This window comes from Melanotaenia boesemani, chromosome 12 (assembly GCF_017639745.1).
Source record: "Melanotaenia boesemani isolate fMelBoe1 chromosome 12, fMelBoe1.pri, whole genome shotgun sequence".
Taxonomy (NCBI): domain Eukaryota; kingdom Metazoa; phylum Chordata; class Actinopteri; order Atheriniformes; family Melanotaeniidae; genus Melanotaenia; species Melanotaenia boesemani.
This window is the reverse complement of record NC_055693.1, coordinates 12,919,967-12,946,256: the sequence shown is the minus strand read 5'-3', so window position 1 is coordinate 12,946,256 and position 26,290 is coordinate 12,919,967. Positions and strand designations below refer to the sequence as shown.

At 38.6% G+C, this 26,290-nt stretch overlaps 2 protein-coding genes across 3 annotated transcripts; one reads left to right on the top strand and one right to left on the bottom strand.

The window, feature by feature from the left end:
• The first annotated feature begins 15,677 nt into the window (after nucleotides 1-15,677).
• On the top strand, nucleotides 15,678-21,380 carry rnaseh2b (ribonuclease H2, subunit B). Of its 2 annotated transcripts, XM_042002064.1 has the most exons (11): nucleotides 15,678-15,845; nucleotides 16,157-16,225; nucleotides 16,989-17,096; nucleotides 17,532-17,608; nucleotides 19,536-19,647; nucleotides 19,730-19,794; nucleotides 19,884-19,983; nucleotides 20,358-20,439; nucleotides 20,525-20,570; nucleotides 20,811-20,888; nucleotides 21,215-21,380. In XM_042002064.1, exons 1-11 carry the CDS (start codon nucleotides 15,782-15,784, stop codon nucleotides 21,323-21,325), a joined length of 912 nt encoding a protein of 303 aa, XP_041857998.1. In that variant the 5' UTR covers nucleotides 15,678-15,781; the 3' UTR covers nucleotides 21,326-21,380. The 2 variants fall into 2 exon arrangements, with proteins under 2 accessions (XP_041857998.1, XP_041857999.1); XM_042002065.1 differs by lacking the exon at nucleotides 20,811-20,888.
• Nucleotides 21,381-22,220: 840 nt separating this feature from the next.
• On the bottom strand, nucleotides 22,221-26,080 carry LOC121650511 (uncharacterized protein C13orf42). Its single transcript, XM_042002066.1, has 3 exons — nucleotides 25,515-26,080; nucleotides 25,294-25,438; nucleotides 22,221-22,786 (listed from the first exon to the last, which is right to left on the bottom strand). The coding sequence occupies exons 1-3, from the start codon at nucleotides 25,926-25,928 to the stop codon at nucleotides 22,542-22,544; spliced, it is 804 nt and encodes a 267-aa protein (XP_041858000.1). The 5' UTR covers nucleotides 25,929-26,080; the 3' UTR covers nucleotides 22,221-22,541.
• Nucleotides 26,081-26,290: the final 210 nt, after the last annotated feature.

The following is a 26,290-nucleotide window of genomic DNA, read 5'->3' as shown; positions in this document are numbered from 1 at the left end:
ATTGCAATCCAAAATATGACAAAAAGCGGCAAATATAAAGACTTTGAGTTCTCTGCTAACAGTGTTTTATTTTTACTTTTACAGCAAAGTTCTTGTGGTACAGACCACCAGAAACTGCACACACAGAAACACTCAAGGTGATGTGTAAGACATTGTGGTTATTGCTCATTGGAAATCATCTTAACCCTTGGTCATTCTAACCCAGTTATTCATCTCTTGAGTTTTTTTTTTTTTTTTAGTTGTCTGAAACAGAATGTGTCAATGGAAAATGAATGAGATTCACCTAAAACATGTTGACTTAAAAACTTAAATGTTTTCCAAATTTGTCTCCTCTGAAATCATACCTGTATGGTGATTTGCTCATTTCTTTCTTAACTGCATTATTTAACCCCATCCATCTATTTATCAAAGCATAAATACGCTCACACACACACTCACAAACACAGGCCTACACAGGCACATATGGATAGCTTGAGGCAGGCCATCTATTCTCATTAGTACCCTGTTGCAGTCGGCTGACGGTAAACTGAGCGTGTGCCAAAGTCATAAACTTGCACACCCCTCTCGCCATTACCTCATAATTATGATATCACACAAGTGTCTCACAGTGATGACATCACGCAACCAGATTCACAGTCTCGCCTTTGTCAATTACATTACACTTGACCAGTTCATGCCAAGACCTTTATCCCTGAAAAGTCAAGGACGAAATGCAGACTGAGAGGTTGGGTCCAGCCGAAGAGTAATGAGTAATTTTACAATTGAGATGATAGTGTCTGGTTCTGCTATTGTTGTCCAGTGAGAAGAGCAACACCATAAAATGAAATTTCTTGTTCACACTCAAAGATAATGGTCCTGGCAAATTAATGAGTTATTACCTATAGGATGGAAATTTGCCAAAAACCTGATGTCATGTACTGTTTTGCTCTTTCTTGTCATGACTAATGATGTAAGCAGTCTGACACTTTGTCAATCCGTTCATATACCTTCAGGGTGTAAATATTTGCTGACATATACAATTTCATAAAGTAGTTAAATGATTGTGTAAAATGCCAAATGAGTTTATTGTTGAGTGCGTCATAAAAGTGAGCACCCTAATGTGAAGTCCTTCAGAGCAAGTTGTTTCAGTTTAGTGGAAAATGACAGTTCTGACATAAAAGCATAGATCCATCACAGGGAACAATTTTGCTAAAAGACTGGCTGGTTACTTTATGGAGCAAACAGGTCAATCCATCTTTTGAGGTAAAGGCTAAACATTAGGTTCTCAGCTGTCACTGCTTTGTAGTCACATGTGTCCTGTGTGTTCATGTTTATTTCACCCCATGGAGAGTAATTGTTACTAACTAATGGGTATTCAACTAAACCAGAGAGAGGCAGCTGTGGCTCAGAGTGGGTTTCTCTTATATTATGGAGTGTGAGAGGACTCAAAAAAAGGTGAAAGTGATGCTTATAAACGTAACAAAAATTAAATCAGGCAAAATCCTTGATAAGAGATGACATACAGTTTCAACCAAAACTTTCTTTTACAAAGCATTCAGATGAGCAATAAATATTTATACTTTAGAAATATCATTTTATCTTCCACTATAGATTTATGTGAAATAAACATCATGACTTTGCTCCCAAATTGTCTCAGTATGTCCATAAAAAAATCCAGATAATCTTTTAATGGCCTGAGTTGTCAACTGTCTCGTTGCACAGCTCATAAATCTGCGAGTGGAGAAAACAACCCTCTGCAGCTTTGGGTCCATTTGACTGTTTAGTGTCTGAAACTGAATCTCTTTAAAGTGAAATGGAGTATGTGTTACATATAGAAGGAATCAGGGAAGCAATAAGTCTTTGTTCTGATCGCGGTGGCTGGAAATGGTGGTGTGGCTTTGTACAAAATTGTTATTTTGAAACGCATACATCTTTTATTATTGCTACATTTCTTACTATTCAGATTTTTTATTTATACGTAGTTATTGCCATTTTTTATTTGTTGGAAAAGCTTAAAGTCAGGTTATCACAAAAAAAAAAAAATTCTTGTTTGGTCAATTATATCTCTCCTTTAATAATTCCAATTGGTGTTATGTTGTTGGAAAGCCTGTGTAGGTATCTTTACCACAAGGTATAATTTGTTAGGACCTACCTGTCAGCTGAATATTGCAGGGGATTTTTGCACATTTTTGGGGGGACACTGCACACATTTGGTGGTGTTGCTCCAGAGAAACGGGAAGTAGTTTGAATTTTTTCTCAAGTTTTCCTAATTTTGTGCTAGGTTTATTTTCTACTATGGTTAACAATACCTTCTACCTTTCTTTAGTTATATAAGGACTCTAATTTCACTTTTACAACTGGAAAAACATTTGTGAGTGGACACTGAGGGGAAAAAACATATATTGCATATAAATATATGTATGAAATTATAAAAGGAAACTATCAAGACATTCAAACGTTCAGGGAATAAATTCTATAACATCCAAACGAGGCTTTGTTGCTATTGCTGAACAGCTGTCATTTTGGCTATAAGTGAGAGAAACAGCAGACATTTAAAGGAATGATTAATATTTTTGTATCCTGTGTAAGTGATGAAAAAATTGAAACCACTTTCAAGTTTATTAGATAAACTTCTGCTAGTTGCCTGGCAACCCCCTAATGATGGCAAGTCTCCAGCATATTCTCATTTAAAAAAAAAAAACAAAATAAAACAAAGAAAACTGTCTCAGACCTAACATACCATAGAGGCACAAAATGTAACTTTTATGATTCCCATAAGTGAAAAAGTGAAACGTCACACGGTGAAGTAAAAGTGCTGATGGGAGGATTTAGTTTGGCTGGATAGATTTAAAACATTTTCCCAACTTTATGCAAACCTGATTGAACCTGCTGCTGTAGCCCTTTTTTTTTACTTTTCAAATTCACTTTCACATCAAAATACATAATGGTTGCTTTATGTTGGTCCATAAGTCAAATTATAAAAGTTTTACAATAGACTATAAAATTGTGAGACAGTTTCCTGGCAACTTCTCCAAAATGTGTCTTCTTTCTTGCAAAGGGGCCATGGGACATGTGCCAGCTTCTTGCAACCTTTATAATTATAAGGTGGATATAGTGGATATAGAGGATGGATGGATGGATGGATGGATGGATAGCAGTTTAACAATCAGGAAAAATCACGAGTGGAGCTTTAATATGTGATGAATGATGTAAAAGGGTCTATTTGAACCCAAATCATGATTTTTTTCCAAAGTTTAGCCAAATACCAAAGCAAAAATAACTCAATAAATTATTGGATTTGAAAAACCAATGTGACAAACTATATGGCACGAAACAACAACAACAAAAATCCTAGTATATTAGGTAAATAACAATTTTAACCACACTCTCCTCTGAACATGAGCATTTTTCATCGCCGGAGAAACCATTCTCTCCTACAAAGAATACAAAGTAAACTGATCATTTCTTCCTACCTCCTTCTGCTTCCAAGGGCACTAAGTTGGAGCTCTACATACTAGCATTTTGTCTTCCACAGACACACACTGCACTGACAGTCTTTACATGTGACGTACAAAAAAAAAAAAAAAAAACAACAAAAAAAAAAACAAAAAAACAAAACAAAACAGAAGCAAACCACAATTAAATAACTTCTGAGGAGTGGGAATCCCCTGTCAGCAATAATAGGACGTAGCGTTGATAACAGAAAGTAGTAGAAGAAGAACGGGCTCTTCAAAATTAAAGCACAAAAATAAAAAATGCAAAGTAGCAGGGCCACATCATTTACCCTACAAAAATTGCTGACATTTACACCATCGGACCTCCTCCCCAGTCAAAAATAAATCATCCATGATGAACCTGTTGGTGGTCACGAACTTCTACAAGCAGCCCCATTTCACTCAGACAGAGACAAGCAAATATCTAAATGAGGTAGTACGACATAGGAAAAACCTGTTTCTGATGACCACACCCACCCCAGATGAACAACATGGACAAAAGTCCAACATTTCATTCCCTACCTCAGAGGGAAATTCTGACTCAGACTGATTCTGAGAATATATTGGAAGCTCGAGAACAAAAAGCCAAGAGAGGACGTCTTAATAATTTAAAAAAAGATTTATTCTAATTCGGGTCACAGGTAAAGCAATGCATCGCTGGGCTCAAAGGACAGGTCATCCTGCTGAGCCCCAAGCAATGGATGTGATCACATTTTATCTTCTTAGGCTGGGAGACTGTCTCGTACAATGGGATGGCTTGATACACAACCGATTATAACTGCCAGTTATCATAAATGTAAGCAGGCCACCTACTGCTCATGCAATAGATTAGGATGTGCTGTTCAGTGTGTGTGAATGTTGAATTTAGGCATGTATCTAATGCAACAGACCTGACTGATAACTGATCATTAATCACATCTGGTTCTTGCTTATGTCACTCTATGTACAGTATCTCACAAAAGTGAGTACACCCCTCACATTTTAGCAAATATTTAGTTTTATCTTTTCATAGGACAACAATGAAGACATTACACTTTGATATAATGTACAGGAGTCAGTGCACAGCTTGTTCAACAGTGTAATTTTATTTTCCCCTCAAAACAACTCAGCACACAGCCATTCATGTATAAACCACTGGCAACAAAAATGAGTACACCCCAAGTGAAAATGTCCAAATTGGCCCCAATTAGCCATTTTGAATCCCTGTTGTCATGTGACTCATTAGTGTTACACGGTCTCAGGTGTGAATGAGGAGCAGGTGTATTAAATTTGGTGTTAACGCTCTCAAACTCTCTCATACTGGACACTGGAGAGTCAACATGGCACCTCATGGCAAAGAACTCTCAGATGATCTGAAAAAAAGAATTGTTGCTCTTCATAAAGATGGCCTAGGCTACAAGAAGATTGCCAACATCCTTGAACTGAGCTGCAGCACGGTGGCCAAGACCATACAGCGGTTTAAAAGCAGAGGTTCCATTCAGAACAGGCCTCGTCACGGTCGCCCGAAGAAGTTGAGCACACGTGCTCAGCATCACATCCAGAGATTATCTTTGGGAAATAGACGCATGAGTGCTGCCAGCATTGCTGCAGAGGTTGAAGAGGTCGGGGGTGAGCAAGTCAGTGCTCAGACCATACGCCTCACACTGCATCAAATTGGTCTGCATGGCTGTCGTCCCAGAAGGAAGCCTCTTCTAAAGATGGTGCACAAGAAAGCCCGCATACAATTTGCTAAAGACAACCAGAATAAGGACATGGATTACTGGAACCATGTCCTGTCGTCTGATGAGACCAAGATAAACTTATTTGGGTCGGATGGTGTCAAGCGTGTGTGGCGGCAACCAGGTGAGGAATACCAAGACAAGTGCGTCCTCTCTACAGTCAAGCATGGTGGTGGGAGTGTCATGGTCTGGGGCTGCATGAGTGCTGCCGGCACTGGGGAGTTACAGTTCATTGAGGGAAACATGAATGCCAAGATGTACTGTGACATATTAAAGCAGAGCATGATCCCATCCCTGAGGAAACTGGGCCGCAGGGCAGAATTCCAACATGACAACGACCCCAAACACACCTCCAAGATGACCACTGCCCTGCTAAAGAAGCTGAGGGTCAAGGTAATGGAGTGGCCAAGCATGTCTCCAGACCTTAACCCTATTGAGCATCTGTGGGGCCACCTCAAGCGGAAGGTGGAAGTGCGTAAGGTCTCTAACATCCACCAGCTCCGTGATGTTGTCATGGAGGAGTGGAAGAGGATTCCAGTGGCAACCTGTGAAGCTCTGGTGAACTCAATGCCCAACAGGATTAAGGCTGTGCTGAAAAATAATGGTGGACACACAAAATATTGACTGAATTTGGACATTTTCACTTGGGGTGTACTCATTTTTGTTGCCAGTGGTTTATACATGAATGGCTGTGTGCTGAGTTGTTTTGAGGGGAAAATAAAATTACACTGTTGAACAAGCTGTGCACTGACTCCTGTACATTATATCAAAGTGTAATGTCTTCATTGTTGTCCTATGAAAAGATAAAACTAAATATTTGCTAAAATGTGAGGGGTGTACTCACTTTTGTGAGATACTGTATATCTAACTGATGGTTTGTAGTTACATCACAGTCTTGCTTATCTGTCACCATGTGCTGGATGTTCTTAGCTGAAGGACACACTGAGTCACATGAGTTCTATTAAAATACAAGTTATAAATATTTGTTTTAGAGCTAAAACAGTTCAGATTGTGACCAGTTATTACACCATTACACCATTAGACAGCAGTACACAGGTAATGAGCCCACGGCAGTGGGGGCCCTTTCGGGCTAAGCCCGACTGATCCCTTCTCTAGAGACCTGTTAGTCATGGGTGACCCTACCAGGTTCATAAAGCCCCCGACAACATAGCTCCCAGGATCTTCAGGACACGCAAACTCCACCACCACGGTAAGGTGGCGGCTCAGGGAGGAGGAGGGGAAACAAAAACAACAACAACAAAACTAGACAAAACAAAAAACAAACAAAAAAAACCCCCAAAAAACAAGAAAGGACAAGAAATAAAAAACAGGCATGTCATGATTTCACAGAATTTATTGGTGAACTACGCTTATATACATTTTACATTTACATTATAAACATTAAATAAACCTAAGACAAAAGTAAGGAAATATGTGTTTGGTCAGTATGTCTCCCCTTTAACAAAACCATTAGATGTTGTATTATTCATTGTTGGAAAGCCTAGTTAGCCACCTCTAAAACAAGGTATAACTTGTAAGGATTGTGCTTCAATGGAGTGAAGCAGCAAATACCTCAAAAATTGCCGGAATCCCCTGCCTTATTTTCTTATTGATATTCACGTTTGTTTTGAGATAAAAGTACTCAAAAATTTTATGTGTATAGCACTTTTCACAACAAAGAACAGCACAAAGTGCTCTACATAATATCAACAGTTAAATATCAAATTAAAATAATTTCAACATAAAATAAAAAACAAGCATTCACATATTTAAGTACATAACCTAACCAAATTGAAAACATACACATAATCACTCATAATCTCTCACATATAAAGCACACAAGTGGCTGAGGCCCCTGACAGTGTAAAATTAATCATGTAAAAAATGGGTATTATTATTGTTCCCTATTATTCTGGGAAAGTGCAATCATCCAGTCCACCAAGTAACTCAAAACAAAAGTGATTACCAATAGATAAAATTTTGCAGCCAATTTTGGCACATTTTTGGGGGTCATTACTCACACTTTAGGCAGTGATGCTCATTCCTCAGAAATGCAATCATTATAAGTTATGCCTCATTGCAAAGGTGACTTAGCAGGTTTTCCCACTGTGCCAAATACACCCCCAATAGGTAATGTCAAAGTAGAAAAATAATTGATTGAATACACCAAACCTGATTTAAGTAACTTAAAATACGGAACATTATTATTATCGTCCAGCTTTTGCTGGTGTCATCAGCACATTAATACACCAAAAAGACACACATGCTTAAAAAATTCAGCTACAGATGTACTTTGAAATGCCAGCAGGGGTTTTGGTATACATCCCCCCCTGACAGGGCCCAACCTTAGACAGCAGAAGCACATAGTCTGGGAATTTCAGGGTCTCATAAATAAACAAATAAACACATTTCACTCGTAGAGTACTTATTCTAATTACAGGCTTGGACATGCACTGAGAAGTCTCTAATTTTTCTCCAAGCTCAGAGACTCGCGGAGCCGTCTGCGGTGGACCAGCAGTCGGCAGATGTAATTACCACATCATCTATGGTCCCTGGTTCACAGGGAGAGAGGGAGACACTGAGGGAGAGACGGAGAGGGACAGCAAGAGAGAGATTGATCCTAGTAAACAATAATTAGGGTTGGGGATGGAGTATTGTGGGACGTCATAGGCGGGGTTAAGAGTTAAAGAGAAGGAAAAGAGGAGACTGATGAAAGCTCGGATGAGACTGTGAGAGTTAAAATTATTAATAAAACCCTCACACCAGTGTTTCATTTGCTTCATCCGTACTCTCCCTCATGGGCTCTGAAGTCAGCTGATCAGCTGCTTTTGGTTGTTCCAAGGACGAGACAGAAGCTCAGAGGGGAGCTGACTTTTTCAGTTGAAACACCAAAATTATGGAACAAGTTACCTCTACATGTTAGGCAGGCTGCATCACCGTCTTCTTGTAAATCTTATTTTAAGGCTCATCCTTTCTCATTAGCATTCAACACATCATGAGTTGATTGTATGTGAGTTATTGTGATTTGTGCCACTATTTTATGTCTGTCTTTTATTCTTCATGTGCAGCACTTTGGTTAAACATTGTTGTTGATTTAAAATGTGCTTTATAAATAAATTTTGATTTGGCTTTAGATCTCCCATAGTGCCATGAGTGTTGAAGTATGAGCTGATTAAATTTTTATTTAAGAGAAAAAATATTGTGTGCAACATGGAGGTCTATTAAACCTGCTGAAACCTTAGTCTTCGTTAGGTTAACCTGACTGTATTCACAGGGCTTGGAGTGTTGATCTCTGATTGAAATTTGGGTGAACATTCTCAGCATAATGGCCTTTCTGCTTCAGCCATCTCATATGAACTAATTCTTATTCTTGTTATATGTCTGTATATGTAGTGTTTGATAACTGTGTTGTTGTTGCTGCTGTCTTGGTTATGACAAGATACTTTCACAGGTTATAAATAAAATTTATTCTTCACTGGAGCTGGTAAAATCTGTTGATTGATATCAGCTGTATTCTAAGGTACATATAGAGGCAGGGCAAGGCAGTTTATTTATATAGCACATTTCATGTACAGGACAATTCAAAGTGCTTTACATAAAACAAAGGTATTACAGATATTTAGAAATAGTAAAAGGCAACAACACATAATCACAATAAAATAATAAATTACATTAAAATTATTAAAAGCAAGACAAGTTAAAAAAGTTAACATGCAGATTTCATGCATAGGTGCATGAGAAATGAAATGTTTTTAACCTGGATTTAAAAATGTCTACATTTGGTGAAAGTTTAATCTCTACTGGCAGTTTGTTCCACTTGTTTGCAGCATAACAGTTAAATGCTGCTTCTCCATGTTTAGTCTGGAATCTGGTTTGGACTAGTTGACCAGAGTCTTTGGTTCTAAGGGCTCTGCTAGGTTTATATTCTCTGAACATATCACAGATGTATTCTGGGCCTAAAGCGTTCTGGGATTTGTAAACCGTCAGAAGGGTTTTAAAATCTATTCTGTGACTGACTGGAAGCCAGTGTAAAGATTTCAAAACTGGTGTGATGTGTTCAGATCTCTTAGTCCTGGTTAAAACTCTAGCAGCAGCATTTTGGATGAGCTGCAGAAAAAAAAATGCTCTTTTTAGGAAGTCCTGTTAAAAGACCATTACAGTAATCCAGCCTACTGGAGATGAATGCATGAGTGAGTTTCTCTTGGTCTTTCTGGGAGACTAAACTTTTAATTCTGAAAAGAAAAGAAAAGCACATCATCATCCAGCTGAGATCCATCAGTATCTTAACCAGCTGCTGGCGTTGCGGTCTACCAGACACGTTCACTTTAAGTGTCTAAAATATTCACTGCTTTATCATGTCCAGTATAACATGTGAGGTTCTGTACTGTTAATCAGCTGCAGTGATTTGTACTAATACTGCTGCACCTTTACTGCAATTCTATATGTAGTTAATTATTAATTGTTTTAATGAATGAATTAAACCTCTGGTCTAGAGTTTGTTGGGTTGTTGAGGTTGTTCATGATTAGTCAGATTGAGCTCCTTTAGACTCCTGGCTGCCAGGGACTGTGAAAAGGATTCATGTTATGCTGATATGTGTCTATAGCATGTTAGTTATGTTGATTTTTACCTAGCACACTATCTCAGAAGCAGCATTGCACACATTGTTTTTTTTATTTAAGGCTGCTATCTCATGGGCTGTTGTGTTTGATTTGTCGATGGCTGTTCATGTTTCCTCCTGATACAGTTTTTAAAATTGTATCTTGATAAGTTTTTATTATACAGTGCTTATTCTGATTATTTTGAATTTTGCACCTGACAAATACCATGTAGGAGCCATTATTTCTGTTTATTGTTTGCTTCAGGTTTATTGTGGTGGTGTTTGTTTATGTTTGGGATGGCACAGGTGTTGAGGAAAGTGCATGTAGGCGTGGAGATGACATGCATGGGGTGACGGGAGGTCGCACAGTTTTGACCACTTCCATCACTGCTCCGATCCTTAACGTTTTCCCACTTCTCAATGCTTTTCCACACCGCCTCTACTATACCTCCATACCTGTCATAACCTCAAGGCCATCCATCCATCCTGTTGCCGTAGACCGCCATCCTGGACTTCAGATGCTCATTTATTCATTCAATAAATGGGAACACACCCCAAACTTACCTTTCTGTCTGAACATTGTTTTAATGAAATGCGTTATGACCAGGATCCCCTGCACCCAGAGCGACAAAAATGATAGGACCAGATAGTTGCTACATAAAAATGCACAAAAAACTAAAACTAACACTAAAACTAATGAAAACTAAACTAAAACTAAGCATTTTTAAAAAACAAAAACTAATAAAAACTAGAAAATTTGCTCCAGAAACTACTTAAAACTAACTAAATTTGAAAATAAAAAGTCAAATTGAAATAAAAACTAAAACTAATAAAAAATCCAAAACTATTATAACCTTGGTGGATGGGTGTGCTACCCACCAATCCCATGGCTCGGGGCCACGGGGGCTCTGGCTGGGACCTTCTTCTGCTGCCTTCTGGGCCGGTTTGGGATCACCTTTGTGGTGGGGTGGTTGGGATTCGTGCCCAGGTTTCTGCCTCTAGCCTCTGTAGAGGCGTGATCACATTTGCATGATAGCACTCATCTCTGATCTCTGATCACTCTTGATTCCTTGTATTTTGCATGCTGACACAGTTGCTGTATTATCAAGTTGGTTTATACACAACAAGCTACTTTTGTTAAGGTTTTTTTTTGTGTGTTTCTGGTACTCTGGTTTTTGCTGTGATACATATTTGTTCTTTTGTAATCTTTTTTTTCCCAAAGCTTTTCATCAGCTTTATTTTCATATAAAAGCTACAGGAAATTCTCTGTTGTGCTCCTGTACAGGTGTAACAGTTGGTGTTTGTTTTGGATTGAAGGGTCTTTGCCTTCTAATGGGTGTATCTTTGTCTCATCTTTCTTTTCTCTACTCTCCTTTTATTTCTGTTCACTATTCTTCTTTTCTGTCCCCTCCAGTCAGGTCCAACGATATGTAGATTCTGAAATTCAAAATAAATAAATAAATAAATAAATAAATAAGATTAAAATGAAAATAATAATAATAATATTAAAATATTACATATAGCACAACACAACATATATATATACACATATATATATATATATATATATATATATATATAGTGTGATATTTCCCTATTATACCTTGGCCTTAATGCTTACTTTTACAGAAGACTTTTTTTTACTTGTCACAGCAGGGAAACACAGATGCAGTTAATAGCATTAATGATGGTTCAGTTCGCTTTAGTGTCCATGACAGTAAAAGCAGCATGTACAGCAGCATGACTTCTCCATAGAAGAATGCAGCAATCATTAGTACACTTGCACATTTCCTGCCATAACATTTCAAAATGTCTGCAATGAAAAACCTGCATTACCCACTTGCACAAAATGCTACCTTTTGCTGAAATATTTAGTTGTTCTTACATAGCCAAGATCTCAGTGGGCTTTAAATCTTGACTCAGCTATTCCTAATGGGTTTGCTAGTTTGCTTCTAGTCATATTCTCACTTAAAGACCAAATTCTGGTTCAGCATCTTAATAACAAAGATAGTTTCATGGATCTATTTTTATGTTTGTTGTTTATATTTATTCAGATTCATCCATTTATCCATCCACTTTCTTGCTGCTTATCAGGGGTTGGGTCATAAGAGCAGCAGCTTGAGCTGAGAAGCCCAGACTTCCTTCTCCCGGGCCAGAGGGTCCTGAGGGATCACGATCGCATTCTTTTGGTCACTACCTAGAGTTCATGACCACGACACCACTACAGAATCCGCATTTTTGCAGACGCCACACCAATCCATCAATCTCCCTCTCCATCACCCCTCAATCTTGAACAAGACCCTGAGATACTTGAACTCCTTCACTCCCACAACTACAAAGTCATTCATTGAACTGCACCCTAGAATATCCTGGTGTCAAGTGCGCATGTGAACACTCTTATACTCAAACATGGTGTTTATTATGGACACTCCATGACAAGCACAGTCCAAAAACAAAATGGCACTCGGGTTCAGATCAGTGGAGCATTCCTCCCATTCATGCCCCTCTAGGTTTTACTGTCATTGCCCACGTGAACATCGAAGTCACCCAGCAGAACAAGGAAATCTCCAGCAGGAGCACTCTGAACTCCAAAAAGATGGGTACTCTGAACCACTGTTTGGTGTGTCAGACATATACAGTAGACAGGACCTGTCCTTTCACCCAGAGGTGGCGAGAGGCTGCCATCTCATCCACAGGGGTAAACCCTTTCATACAGGGGGAGGTGTTTTAGCTGGACCATTGATCTGGCTCACCAGCTCAGGCTCCTTCCCTGCCAGAGATGCGACGTTCCACTTCCTGAGCGGTAGCTTCTGCAGCTTAGGATCACACTGCCAGTGTTCCCACCTCTGGCTACTGCCCAGCTCACACGGCACCCAACCTCTATGGCCCCTTCCACACTCCATGTAACCCTATTGGGTTGAGCCCAACCTAGCCCCATGGGCATAGGCCCGGCCACCAGGTGCTCACCTAGATATTTCACCTCCAGGCCTGTTTCCAGAGGGGGGTCCTGTTAACCCATGTTCAGGCAAGAGAAACGTTGAACCCATGAGCTTTCTTTTCATAGTGGTCTTCTGAGCCGTGCTATTTATGTGGAAGTTATGAAATGAATAAGAATTACATGTATGTCATTGAGAATATGTTTCAGAGGATTAACTTGCAAATGTTTGCCTGTTTGAAAAAGTCTGTAGTTTCCATCATGTATGTTTTTCACAAGTATAGTTATAAATTTAAGAGGCTTTATTAACCACCACACAGTTAATGTTAAAGCCATTTTAGTGTTCTCACACAGAGGGAGGCAAAACGCATTCATGCAGAGGCCTCACACAGAGCATCCAATGCTGGGAATAAGGAGTCACCATCTTGTGCAACGTGTGAAGGGAAGAGGAATAAGACTTTACGGGAAAGAATATTTCCCCCGTGAGAGAACTGCCAGAGCCCTCTACATGATTGTGTGTGTGAGTGTTCACGAAGCGTGTGTGCTACAACCTGGATTTTGCAAACATGCATGAGTGAATAGCATTGCAGTGATTCCCGCATTCCCAGCATTCTTTCCTGTGAATTTCCAGGGAGCGTTAGGCTCACTGTTCCCCAGCTCTGACATCACAAAGGGGTTCCACTGCTTTCTACATTCTTCCTCTCCCTCTCTCACAATCCCACCCATATTTGGAAGTGAGAGGAAGGGAATCCCAGATGATGACTCAAAGGCTTCTGTTGCAGTGGGAAACTCTCTGCACATCTGTTTTCATCTGTGTGCACGCTGAGGGCATCAATGTGTGCATTACATCCTTGAGGTGAAAATGTAGGGTTGAATTTAAAATAGTAATTTTGCTTAAACAGTAGTGTGAAATAATAGCCTGTGACGGTATCTACACAGGAAGTGTAGCACCCTAAGTGATGTTGTCTTTCTATTTATAACCTGCTACCACAGCAGATAAAAATGCCCTTTTCTTTTTATAAATCCTTAAGTCAGATGATGAAGAGAATAAAATTACAGCCTCTGTAATGCATGTGGAGCTGGCATAAATGCTCCAGGCTGAGTCGATATTGCAAGCTGTAACCAGTCACCCAGCATTGGACCGCCACAAATGAGGCCACAGCAATAGATAGAACTACTGGCTTTTCAATGTGTTTAGCAGAGTGTGACTGACCAGCTACAGCCTGCAAACTGCAGGAAAATCTCAAGAGAGGTTTATTGGAATTACCTCATTTTTTAAGAAACAGCCAGCTAAAAAGTGAGGCAGGAAGGAGACCTTGTGTGTTGCATAGTAAAAATTGACATGTCTTCTTTTGTGTTCCCTTTGTTTGATGCATAATTGATGAGAATTGTGGTGTTAGGTTTGGGAGAGGATGAAGGGGTCTCAGACTGGGGGTCCAAAACCATATTTGGACCTAAATTTAGATCCACTTTGTTCTTGTCTGCATGCTGGTGACAGAACACTCGGCTCTCTGGGGTTGTCTGTGGTCCAGTGTATCAGAAAGGCCGCTGTTGTTCTGCCTGGCATTCAGAAACACAAACGTTCCCTAAAGCAGCCCAAAAAGAAAGAAAGGCTTTCATGGAATATTCTTTTTAGCTGCACAGACTGTGGTGTATGATACTCACGGGACCCATAAAACAAGTAATTCACAGACAATATCTCACCCACGCTCTCTTTGCCACAGACTACAGCAACGTAAATCTAACTGATTTGAAGGAGGAGCTGAGGCAGCTTTCAGAGGGTTTAAAACATGTGTTGCTCAAATCTAGGCAAATAGACTTGGAAAAGAAAAAAATATTCTTACACAGACAACAAGAAAAAGAAAAAAAGAAAGTGATACAGGACACACACACACACACACACACACACACACACACGCACACACACACACACACGCACAAATTACAATTACATGAAAATGAGCAAGTCAGAGGAATTTGCAACTGTAATTCACAATGTGCTAAATCTAATTTTACTCTGCATCATACTACTCCCTGCAGGGACACTGTATGGTGATGTTTAAAAAGCTCAGTCACCTAGCACACAAATCCCTACCTTCCTCATTACCAAAAGGAGCTAATGGAAAACCTGTTAATGGTCTATGGTGTGCATAATCCTAAGAAAGAGAAATTAACTGAAAAAAAATACTAAAACAAACAACAACAACAAAAAGCCCTATAAATGTTTCAGTTCAACACAGCTATAATAAAATAAAAGGGTTGGAAACACACACACACACACCCACACACACACACACACACACACACATCCCACATATTTGAGAATTTGAGCATGCACATAAACAGTAAAGGAGGAGGGGAAAAACAAAAAACACAACAACAACAAATGAGTCAGTGAAAACCAACTGGGACACACAGTGTCACATCCTGAGAGAGTGAGAGATGCTATGCGCTTATTGAAGCACAGATGGATCCCTCAATCTGTTATGAGCCACAGTGCCAAAGGACAACTGGCCACCAAACATCTTGCACCTGAGAGAAGAGACCTCAAACCCAAACCATTAAATTAGTTATCAGTTAAAAGATTGGTAGGGAAATGAGACCCAAATAATTTGATGAACTGATATTTTATTAGAAGTTCATGGGTGACCTCTAGCGGCGGTAGAGGGAATCCACATACTAGCGTGACGTCAGTACGGAAGATACCATTACATATAAAACAGGGGTGAAGACGTTAAATAAAATAATAAAAAAAAAGTCTTTTTAGTTGTTTTGAACATTTCTCCGTGTCTAAATCAAACACAAAATGCACTTTTTAAAACAGTGTACATGAAATTAGCTATCAGGGCTTTAATAGAGGACGTTTTTTCTTCTGTGTGACGGTGGCAGGAAGTCGATGCAGAGAGGCGCCTTTTCTGAGCTCATGTCGGACAAAAATAGTTGCACTGTTTGTTAAAGGCTTACAATAGTTTCAAGTAAAAAAAAAAAAACATTAAGCTCACTACATAATCAAAACATAGCCGAAGAAACCTTTTCTATTGAGTTTAGTTAAACAACATGGCATCTAAAAAGAAGCGAACGCCAAACACAGGGAATGACGGTTGGGTTGTTGTCGCTGCAGGTAGGTTAGGCAGTGCTAAATATGCTAACTAGCTACGTAACTTGTAAAGTTATCTAACCTTGTTATCATGTTTATCGATAACTTGTCTTAACTAGTGCAGTTCTTAACTTTAATCCTTGAAAGCATACTTTTTAACTTGCACTACACGAGAGTTGCTTTTAGATAACTATACTACTGTGCAACTTATTGATAGCTATAGAAATAAGATGAAGCAGTTTTGTTGAAATACTTCATAGTTTATACAGTGATTTTTATATCTTTTAATACTCTTCGAGTTATCGTAACCTTTTATTTTTTCCCCCTGTCTACAGACTCTGTCACAAACCCACAGAATGACAACAGCGATCCAGCTTTTGTAAGACTGAGGAATCCCTCGACAGGTGTAACTTCACTGTTGTTTTTCACGTCTCTTGATCTGCAATTAATAGTTTATTTCATTATGTCTTTCAGAAGATTGTAAATTGTAATCAACTGGAGGAGGAAACGGGGATTTGAATGCTTAAATAACACTTTAAAAAGTTTTGGGTTTTCTTTTTCAAGCTAAGTAACATCAAAACAATTCTTCAGTCTTATAATTTATTGATGGCTGCAGGCTATTATCACTGCTTGGCTTTGAGTGACATACACTAATTCTGATTATATATTTTTAATAGGCCAAAACAGTGGGTATTTTTGAAAAGACTATGTGGTACATTTTAAGGATAAAATTCCAGGACTATTTCTGTTGTCAATTCTATTTTTGGATCATATCAAAGATCCTCTAAAATACCATGATGATGCTGTATTAATTGTATTAAATGACTTCTAGTCTTTTAAGAAGACAAAGATGAAGTATTATGAATATTTTGTTCATGGTAATAGTACATTAAGATGTGTTGTCCCTAATTTTATAAGTACACAGCTTGTCCAGATAGTGCCAAAACTTGCCATGCGTTATTACAGGGTGCTTGTTTTTTTTTTATTTTTAGCAATTGTTTACCATTTTTTAAAACCATTTTCATGCAGCAGTAAAGACAAGCCAAAACCTAAACTTCTGAAGTTCCTGCATGTTTCACATGGTTTTTCACAGCAGTCTGTTTCTATATTTTGACCTGTGGTAGCAGAAGTGAAAGTAACACAGTTCCTTGTTCATTGCCGCTGCAGATGGGGCTTCGTTGTATATGCTGGGTGGTGGTGATGCACAACTGTTTGAGGTCAAAGCATTCGAAGAAGATTTCCATTCCTGGTTTATTGGACAAACTGTACAGAGAGGTGCGTCCTGTTCCTCATTACAGCATAGCTTTAATCACAAATATTGCGCCATGTTTCTCTCATTTCACTGTAAATCCCCATCAGGATTGTTGCATATAAAATAGTCTTGTAAACATAATTTGTAACTTAGTTGCTTAGTTGACCTTTTAGAGCTAAAATCCCCTTCTAAAAACTGAAAAAGATCAACCCTGTTGTATCAAATAATATATACTGAGCTGATTACAAATGTTACAGCTAAGGTCTGTAAATGAGTGGGTTTATGAGCTATAGCACTGCTTTCTATGTTGTCTATTATCTTAAATTACTAATAAACCAATGTCCACATTGAACATTATCATCATAAAATGTGTTGCACTAAATTAGTCTTTCTTATATCCTGTCACTGACTTAGTGTTACTCTGTTGCATTTCTGATGTTTTCCTTTTCTTTAAACAGATGGGAGACTTCTGTTTGTGACACCAATGGACCCACTTTATCTTATTTTGCCATATTTGATTAAATCTGGCAGAGAGGTAAGGAGCAGTTTTCAGTCTTATTCCAATGTGAGTAAAGGTTAATATTTATTTAAAAACAGTCTAAATTGAATGACTGAATTGAGAAAGCTGTGTGAGTGGCTGTGGAAACTGTTATCACACTGCATTTGAACAAAATCAGTCTTTAACATGTCTGAAAACATTTTCAAAAAAAGTAATGCTTCCATCTGCATACAAGATTTTGGCAAGAAAAAGAAAAGAATGCAACTGTGGAAAACAATGAATCTTGTGACATTGCACAGCTTATTTAAACAATGCCACAGCAAATATGTGCTGTAGTCAAATGTAAAGATGGTCCAACAAAATATTATTGATCCAGACAGCAACTGTCTGCTTGTATCATCAGATAGCGGCTGTTGTGGAGGCTTCATCTCCATTGTTTCCAATTTATTTTCCTCTTAAAATTAACATGTTGATTATAGAGGCCAGGGTACTTCACTACTACCAAGATTACATTTACCTCTATCTTTTTTCAAATTTGTTTGAACAAAATATCTAATGTTGATTTGTTAATTTCTTAAATTACCTACTTCTTGCTTCTACTTCCCATATGAAATTTGGTGCTCCTGTCCGTCGAACCCATCCTCTCCTTAAATGCTAGGACCTCGAGAGGAATTGCGTGATATATTTGAGGGTGCATCTCACTCTGTTTAACGTGACTCATCATGACGCGTATTATGTGGGGACTTGGGAAGCCTGCTTGTTGTAGAAGAAATGGCAAATGAGTCACTCTACTTTGTATGTAGGAGGACTTCTTTACTAATATGGGAGGAAATGAAATGGGAGCTGCTTCACACAGAACAGTAGGGAGGGTAAAACAAAGTTAAAGCCTAAATTAAAGCCTATCCCAGCAATTAATAGGCAAAAAGCAGGATACACTCTGGACAGGTCGCCTCTCTTATCGCAGGGCCAACATAGAGAAACAAACAAATATTCACACAGGCATACGTGCAGCTGCATACATACACACACAGTGGCTGTAGTATTCTATTATGAAACGGTTGTCAGGGGAAATAAAAAGGCAAAGTACTGTAGCATGTGCAGTAGTTCATGGAAAAATGTTGAAACTCACTCTCTGGGTAAATACCAAACCCCCAGTAACCAACCTGTATTTAAACTCTTTTTGTTTGACAAGTCTCCTCATGCATGTTGACTGGATTGGTTCGAGGGTTGGATGACTTGTTATGATTTAAAACTGGCAGCTGTCACTCCACCTGTCCTCAGTAGTCCAATCCTTATTCGCTCCTTAGGTTTGTTAGCATGAAACCTGTTTGGCTGAATATGTTTTTTAAAAGCTGTTGTTGGTACGCTGCAGGTCCAAGGTTGAAATAGTGTAAAAATAGTGTTTTACTCTTAATATGGTGATGGTAAAATTGATATAATGAGGCGATTGAGTTTTGATTGTAATACTGATGGTTTTGGAAGAGTAACGTATACCACTGTCAATTTTATAGTCATTTTGTTTGTGTGTGTTAGGATATTTTACATTGTTGGTGCAATTTTCTGTGAATGGGTATTGGCTTGGACCCCAGGAAGAAAAGCAGCCACAATAAGGTAATGGGGATCCATAATTATAAACGATAATAAACAATAAATGCTGAGGCACGTGTTGACAACTTAATGTTTCCTAATGAAAAACAAATAGAGCTGGACATAAAAATTCAACTTTTAAAATTTTCGTTTGTCAGTTAGGTAATCAATTTCTGAATTTTTGGATTTGGAATTTTCTTCAAGAAAATGAGCAACAGAAAAAGTTGTCAGTACTACAGCGGAAAAGGCAGAGGCTGAGGGAAGCATTGCATATGAATGTGAGCAGTGTTGCTCTGGTGTTTATACTGACAGAGGCTGTTTCTGTTTGAACACATTTAATCTTTTACCTTTTCTTTATATTAATGCTGCTCGGCAGAAGTTCCAGCCTGTGGCTCAAGTTGTTATGGATGAAGATTTCCCAGCTTGTTCAAGGCTTCTCAGCTGCACACGTTCACTTGCCTCTTTGCACCACATTGCAGATGAAAAAGGTGAAGTTTGTTTGTGTAGGTTTGACTCAGTTACAAGGTTGAGCTTCATGTTTGACTTAAATGTCGTGTGTCATACATCCAGAGGTGGGAAGCCTGAAGTTTCATCGATACTGTCCGGATCGGACTATGAACTGGTTAAAGAAAAAGGTGAAGACAGTAAATTTAAGTACAATACAATACAACATATGTCAGAAAAATTGTAAAAATTCTTCTGTTTGATATATTTTTTGCTGTAGGTGGAGAGGACAGTCGTAGTCCTGAAGAAGACAAATATCTCCGTGGGTGAAGGAGTAAAATCTACAACATTTGTCAGAGTCAAGTCTGAGTCAGATGAGGGTAACCAGACTTCAGAACACCTTTCTGTTCCAGACAAACACAACTTATCTTTACAAGTTTGATATTTTTAGCTGTGAAGCACCTGATGCAGCCATTGCCTTTTTTTTGGAAGAAGCACAAAGTACCTTAATTTCATTGACAACATATCACTAATTTTATTTTTCCCCCAGCATTTGAAGGCTAAACTTTGCAGCAGATATGGATATTAACCAGTAGATGGCAGTAGTGGTGTATTGTTTTTGTATATGTGCAGGGTTAATCACTAAGACATTTCCTCAAACTTTCCTCAGATTTTAAATCACTCAACCAAAAAGCATGTAAAGAATTAATGAGGTTTGTGGTGGTTATCACTTTCTCTTGTCTTCATGATGCAGAGGATTATTTACGCTATGCCCATGGTCTGATATCAGAGTACATCAGTGAGGACCTGAGCAAAGCCCTTCTCAAATACCTGGGGTAACTTAATCAAAATGAACGTTATTATTAGTTAAAGTTACGCTGTCAGTTTTGATCAAACATGCGTCTTAACTGCTCTCTGCAGGTTACCAGAACTCACAAGCCCAAAAGAGATGGAGCCTCCTTCCAAGGTACGTTAGCATCCATGAATAAAATTCTCTCAGTTCTGCATGTCGCTGCAGCTGCTGTGCACTTTTTACGTTGTCTTCCTCCTCACTGTAACATTGGTGCATGCTTTCAGTCCTCCTCAGTTACTGCTTGTGTGGTGTAACTGGTTTTAAGGGCTGTAGTTTGAGGTCAGTAGAGCTGGTCATGGTATTCCTGTGGTGCTCTATGTCATGAAAAGCATCTCTTACTTCCTCATTTGGCAGAAGCGGAAACTTTCAGACAAGCCGGTGGAGGCAGGAGAAGATTACACCAAATTCAACAGTGCAGACTTTGCGCGGAAAGTGAGTGTATTTGGAGCATCGGCCTGGGCAGATGAAAACATTATTAGAGGACTCAGTGGCTTTGGACATTATTTGATTCAGTTGTGACCATAGCAGTCTTTTTTTTTTTTTTTTTTAATCTTTCAAGTCATTTTCTCTGTTGCTGACAGCTTTCTTTTTGCTTTGTGTGTAGATAATAGAAATGTGCCAGTAGGGTGTACCTTGTGGAAACATGGTTTTCTCATATCGAATTGAACACCATTATAGATAATGAATTCTCTGCTGTCTCTGCACAAGGTCATTGAGTTTTATTGATTTTTTTTTTTTTGTCTTTCCACTTATTTCAGCCACCCAAGAAAATGACAGCTGCTCAGAAAACTCTGGCAAAGGTGGACAAGACTGGCATGAAGCCAATGTCATCCTTCTTCAGCCCTAAGGTCAAAGCAGAAAAAAAATGAATGTGTGTGGGTTGTGATTTGTATACAAAATATTTCTAATAAAAAACAAATGTAAAATGTATTGAATTTGTTATTTAAGTTTAGAATTTTTTTAAAGAGATCATGATGAACTCAAGAGTATTACATTTTTTATTACATTTAAACTCATATTTATAGTTTTATGTAAGTAAACAGCTGGAATATATGTTTCACTAGAACCAAATTTGTACAGACTTTAATCTTTTACCGCACAGTGGTATCTAAGCTTTCTAAGTTGTCTCAGTCCTGTAAGCACTACATGAAACAAATGTTCTAGTGCACCATAAATACTAGAGACACGTGCCTTTAAAACCTGAGCAATTAAAACCACATGGATCAGGATTGCTGCTTACCATAAAGGTCTCTTAAAATCCATGTATTGACTTTTCAAGTTCAAGACTGTTTCAGCTTTAGCAACTGTACATGCAGCAAAATTGACCAGGTTTGGATCTATTCAGACAGCTCAGGCCTTGGACTTTGCCTCATTGAGCGTCACTCTTGAACGTAACAGACATTCCTGCTGCTGTCTTTAACTTTGAGCTTGAAAGGAGCCATTGTTTCTTTTTCTGGTTGGATTTGATACCTGGAAGGAATACAGACACTCAGGTCAGAACTTAACCCCATTATCAGCCAAAATTCCATATCTGTCACAATATTGAACGCTTCTCCTATTTACTTCAGTTCAAAAGGCATCGCTAAAAAAATTCTATGAACAGATCGGTCAAAGTAATCTTAGGATGTCAGGAGGAACTGAGGATTTTTACAAAAAACATTTTAATTAAATTTAGACCCATCTCGCAGACCATCCGAGTTATAATCCCCTTGGTATATTACACTCATGTACGGTGTGTGATATCACAAAAGCAAGCAACATGCTGCTAAAAAAAAGGCTTTCTTTTTTCTATGGAGGCAATGAGATATCACAGCATTTAAAAAATAAAAAAGCTGGTTAAACTTTTGTAGCTGCTTCAGTTTTTCAGGGCCTTGGACCTTGTTTATGCTGTCTGATTATCAGTTCAGTAAAGAGGATTAAATGTTAACACTTGTATATTTATCAGCCAGAGTTTTCATGTAATGTTCTTCACTTGTGTGTTAAGTGTGATGGCATCAGTCATCAAATACGTTTATCCAAGCAAACAAATTAAGCTGAGGTCTGTCATTGTGGCAGTGCTGCTAGATTCAAATGTCTTATCAGGCTTCACTGCTTTTTTAATTTGGGCTTGAAGCGCAGGGTCTGGAACGCGCTCTCCACCACTTTGGGCAGGTGGATTGGGTTCCTCTGAAGTCGCAGTCTGCTGCTCATGGACCCGCTCTGGGTTTTCTTCTTTGGGGCGCTTTGATTGGCACATTCGTGAACCACTCCCTGTTTGGAATCATCTGCGACTCGAGGAACTCTCAACACCCAGTTGGAGTGGAGGTCGTGCTCAGTAGAGCTGGAAGCCACTGTTGGACAAACAGACAGCAAGAAGCTGAGATGAGGCTGAAAGTGGAAGATGGTTTTCACTGATGTGCTGTAGATCTGAGATGATAATGACTTTCAAACCACCAGCTGTTTGGTTCACATGAAATTGAGTGTGAGGCAAGCCACCAGCTCAGCTAGAATAACCCATATAAAGTGTCTACTTTTGCAGTGTTTGACATCAAAATGTGATCATTGAACGTTTTTCTTTTCTTTTTTATTTTTAAGTCAATAGAAGGTATTGGGCATGCACTGATTTGCACCAAGTGTTTTTTTTGTCCCCTTATACATGATATATGAATGGTGTAGACCAGGGGTGTCCATCTGCAGATGTTTCCCTGCTCCAACACACCTGATTCAAATAAAATTACTCTCCTTAACAGCTTGTTGTCAAATGCTGCCCAAGCATAGTGACCCATTAATCTCATTCAGGTGTGCTGCAGGAAGAAACATCCTAAACCTGCAGGACACACATAGTCTAGACCAAATGTTAGGAACACTTATCCTCCTGAGCTGCAAAAGACACCAATAAAACCAAAAGCGCTATAAAAATGTCAGAAAAGACAGCAACTAAACAAAAAACATCACATTCACATGCAATCAGAACAAATAAACATAAGAAAACAAGCAAGGGAAATTATATTTCAGCAAGTATGCTGGTTTTCTAATTACATTTCAGAAAATAAAAGTGTGGCCATCAGCTTTGTTAGGAATGTGTTTTCTTTTTTATCTTCCTTTTTTATGATGAAGTGCATTTAAAATAAGCCATCTGAGCCATAAACTATCACCACCAACTTCAAGAATAAACAAAGAAGGATTGTCATTTTTTTTTTTGTTTACAAATATTTTTGTAAATGCAGAGCTCCTGTGCTGGAAGATATTGTACATTTTTCAGGTATTCAAAATTGCAGTAGTAGTAGTAGAGATTAAAAGAGATGAAGTAGCTGGTATGGAAATAAACCCACTAAAACAGCATTTGTATTTTCCAAATTGTGTACACAGGTCTAATTATTACACAATTAAATGAGTAGATTCACTGAAGGTGTGCCAGTTCTGTTCTGTGGCCTTGATGCACACTGAACCCTCATTAACATGATTAGCAACACCCGTGCTTCTGCAGAAAAAAATAAGTGTTTTAATATTTCATCATAATTTTGCAACAAAAACTGCACGAGCTTCACAAAAGTATTAACATCTTAAAATATAAACAAACTACAAGAACGTATGTAATTTATGGCTCATCTAATGTTACATAATTTTAATTTAGCTTTTCATTTTAAGGGTGTCCAATAATTACAGCTGACAGAGTAATTCCCATCCCAAAAAGCTGATAGTCAAAGAATTAAAGATATTAGTCAGCCTGGTGTGTGTTAACCTACATGAAAAATATGACAAAATGACTGCAAACACCTGTGTGTGTGCACTAAAGATGCACAAGGATACATATGCTGTCTTTGAAGGAAGATCCTAAAGCCTAATCTCAGTTCCTTCCACTTGGCCCAGTCCCAGTGCTATTTTTGTAAGATCGTGCAGTAGCCGTCATTTTAGCTCTTCTGGGTCGTTAGATGGCTAAGAATTCATTATCTCCAAAAAATAAAAAAATAAGGGGGCACATTACTGCCACAATAAAAACTTAGAGTAAAGAGGAGGATTTGTGACTAGACAAAAGTGACTTTCAAAGTTTCTCAGAAAAAGTGAATATGTAAATCATTTTAGAAGAAATAGCCTCGTCCTCAGGGGAAAAAATAAAATAAAAACCTTCGAAGTCAGGGGCGTCCTCAAATGCTGCAATCCTGCAGGTTTTGTATGTGTTGGATTAGGTGGATCACGTGTGTTGGATCAGATGACTTCCTGATCTCACACACCTGAGTCAAATAAAATGGCTCTCCTCAACAACTTATTAAGTTCTGCCCAAGGATGTTGACCCATCAGTCTGATTCAGAGGTGCTGCAGCAGGAAATATATGAAAATATAAAACCTGTAGGACAGCGGACCCCGAGGACAGACTTTCCACACCCCTGATTAGAATAAAAATAAGCATTAATCATGCAGTGATTGTAATTTTTTCTGCATTTGTAGTAAACTACTTTGTTATTGTGAAGATTATTTTAAATGTCTTTCATCTTTTAAAAAACATAATTTATATAATGCTTATTAGGTTTTTATTTGTAAAATCAGAATCTAAAACTGCTTCTGACTTAATCAGATAAATAAATTAGAGTTAAGAATCCAGAGATTTTAATATTTTATTATTATTATTATTATTATTATTATATTAACAATGACAGAAGTAAGGCAAAATATCAAAGTTATAAAAACCAAACCTTTAAGAGATTACGTTATTTAAGTACATTTTCTTACATTATCAGGTCCATTAGGTTGAAGCTTATTGGTCTATAAACGTGTTTCCCAGACTGGAATATTTGTTTCCAATTGATCAGATTGCCACATTTAATTCCCAGGACCATCAACAAAGGAATTCCGAACTCACCTATAAAATCCACGTCTGCGTGACCATCATCCATATAGGGTTTGCGCTGAGGTTCATTGTCACAGCTGGCGATGACTTCATCAAAGAACTGCAAAGTGTCCTCCTCAACGCTGACTGGAGGAGTCGAGGGTTTGGCTCTTGATATCTGAAGTTAAAATGGTAGAATATTTGCCTTTGACACATCATTCTCTGCATTGTGGGAAAGAATAATGTGAGCTTACCAGTTCTTCCTTCTTAGGAGGAGGTCGGGGTGCGGGTTTCTTCTTTGAAGACACCGTTGCCTTGGTGTCGTTGCTTTTCAAGTCACTCACGCTCTTTGTGTACTGCCTTCTCAGAGCCACAAGTGCCTCCAGATACTCGAGGCAGTTCTGATTCTGTGTGTACAGCCATATCCTGTCCTCTTGTCTCTGATAATAGTACAAAGTCGACTCGATGCTCACTGAACTCTTGCTGCGTTTTAAAGTTGAGCCCCCTGCTGTCTGAGTTTTCTCTCCCACCACAAGCATGGAGGTGCTGCGGACCAGCCTGACTGTGCAGGCTTTGTGGTAATCCTCGGTCTGTAACCCACCACCAGCATCCCGCCCTCTGTGTCCGTGATGGTTTGGACGGAAAACATTATTGATCTTCCTAAACATTCCTCTAAACTGAGTCTGTCATAGTTTCAAACTTGCCTTTTAGAGTCCTAAATATGTGATCAGTACCCATCCCATTTCTTTTAAAAAGACTAAACGTCCACTGTCCAGGGTGCTGAAGGGCTATTCAAAGACAAAAAAAGATCTGAAACAGGTGTCTAACCTAGAGACCAGTATGTCTAATGTTATGAGATGTTGCCCAGCAACATCGCTGTAGCAACAGGCTGGTAACTCTATACCATGTGCTATAATGATACTGATCAGCAGTCCTGTCAGATATCTTAACCAGCAGGAGACTAAGAAGATAAAACTGACAAGCAACCCAGTTGTGTGTTTAGTTTGTGGCTGTAAATCCACCAATTTAT

Excerpts from the sequence above, each read along its gene's own strand:
- LOC121650511 (XM_042002066.1), bottom strand. The coding sequence starts at position 25,928 with ATGTTTAGGAAGATCAATAATGTTTTCCGTCCAAACCATCACGGACAC. Across the intron at positions 25,439-25,514 it reads CTCCTAAGAAGGAAGAACTG|ATATCAAGAGCCAAACCCTC; the intron begins GTAAGCTCACAT and ends TTTTAACTTCAG. Across the intron at positions 22,787-25,293 it reads CGCAGACGTGGATTTTATAG|TGGCTTCCAGCTCTACTGAG; the intron begins GTGAGTTCGGAA and ends TTTGTCCAACAG.
- rnaseh2b (XM_042002064.1), top strand. The coding sequence starts at position 15,782 with ATGGCATCTAAAAAGAAGCGAACGCCAAACACAGGGAATGACGGTTGG. Across the intron at positions 17,609-19,535 it reads TGATTAAATCTGGCAGAGAG|AAGTTCCAGCCTGTGGCTCA; the intron begins GTAAGGAGCAGT and ends GCTGCTCGGCAG. Across the intron at positions 20,571-20,810 it reads AGATGGAGCCTCCTTCCAAG|AAGCGGAAACTTTCAGACAA; the intron begins GTACGTTAGCAT and ends CTCATTTGGCAG.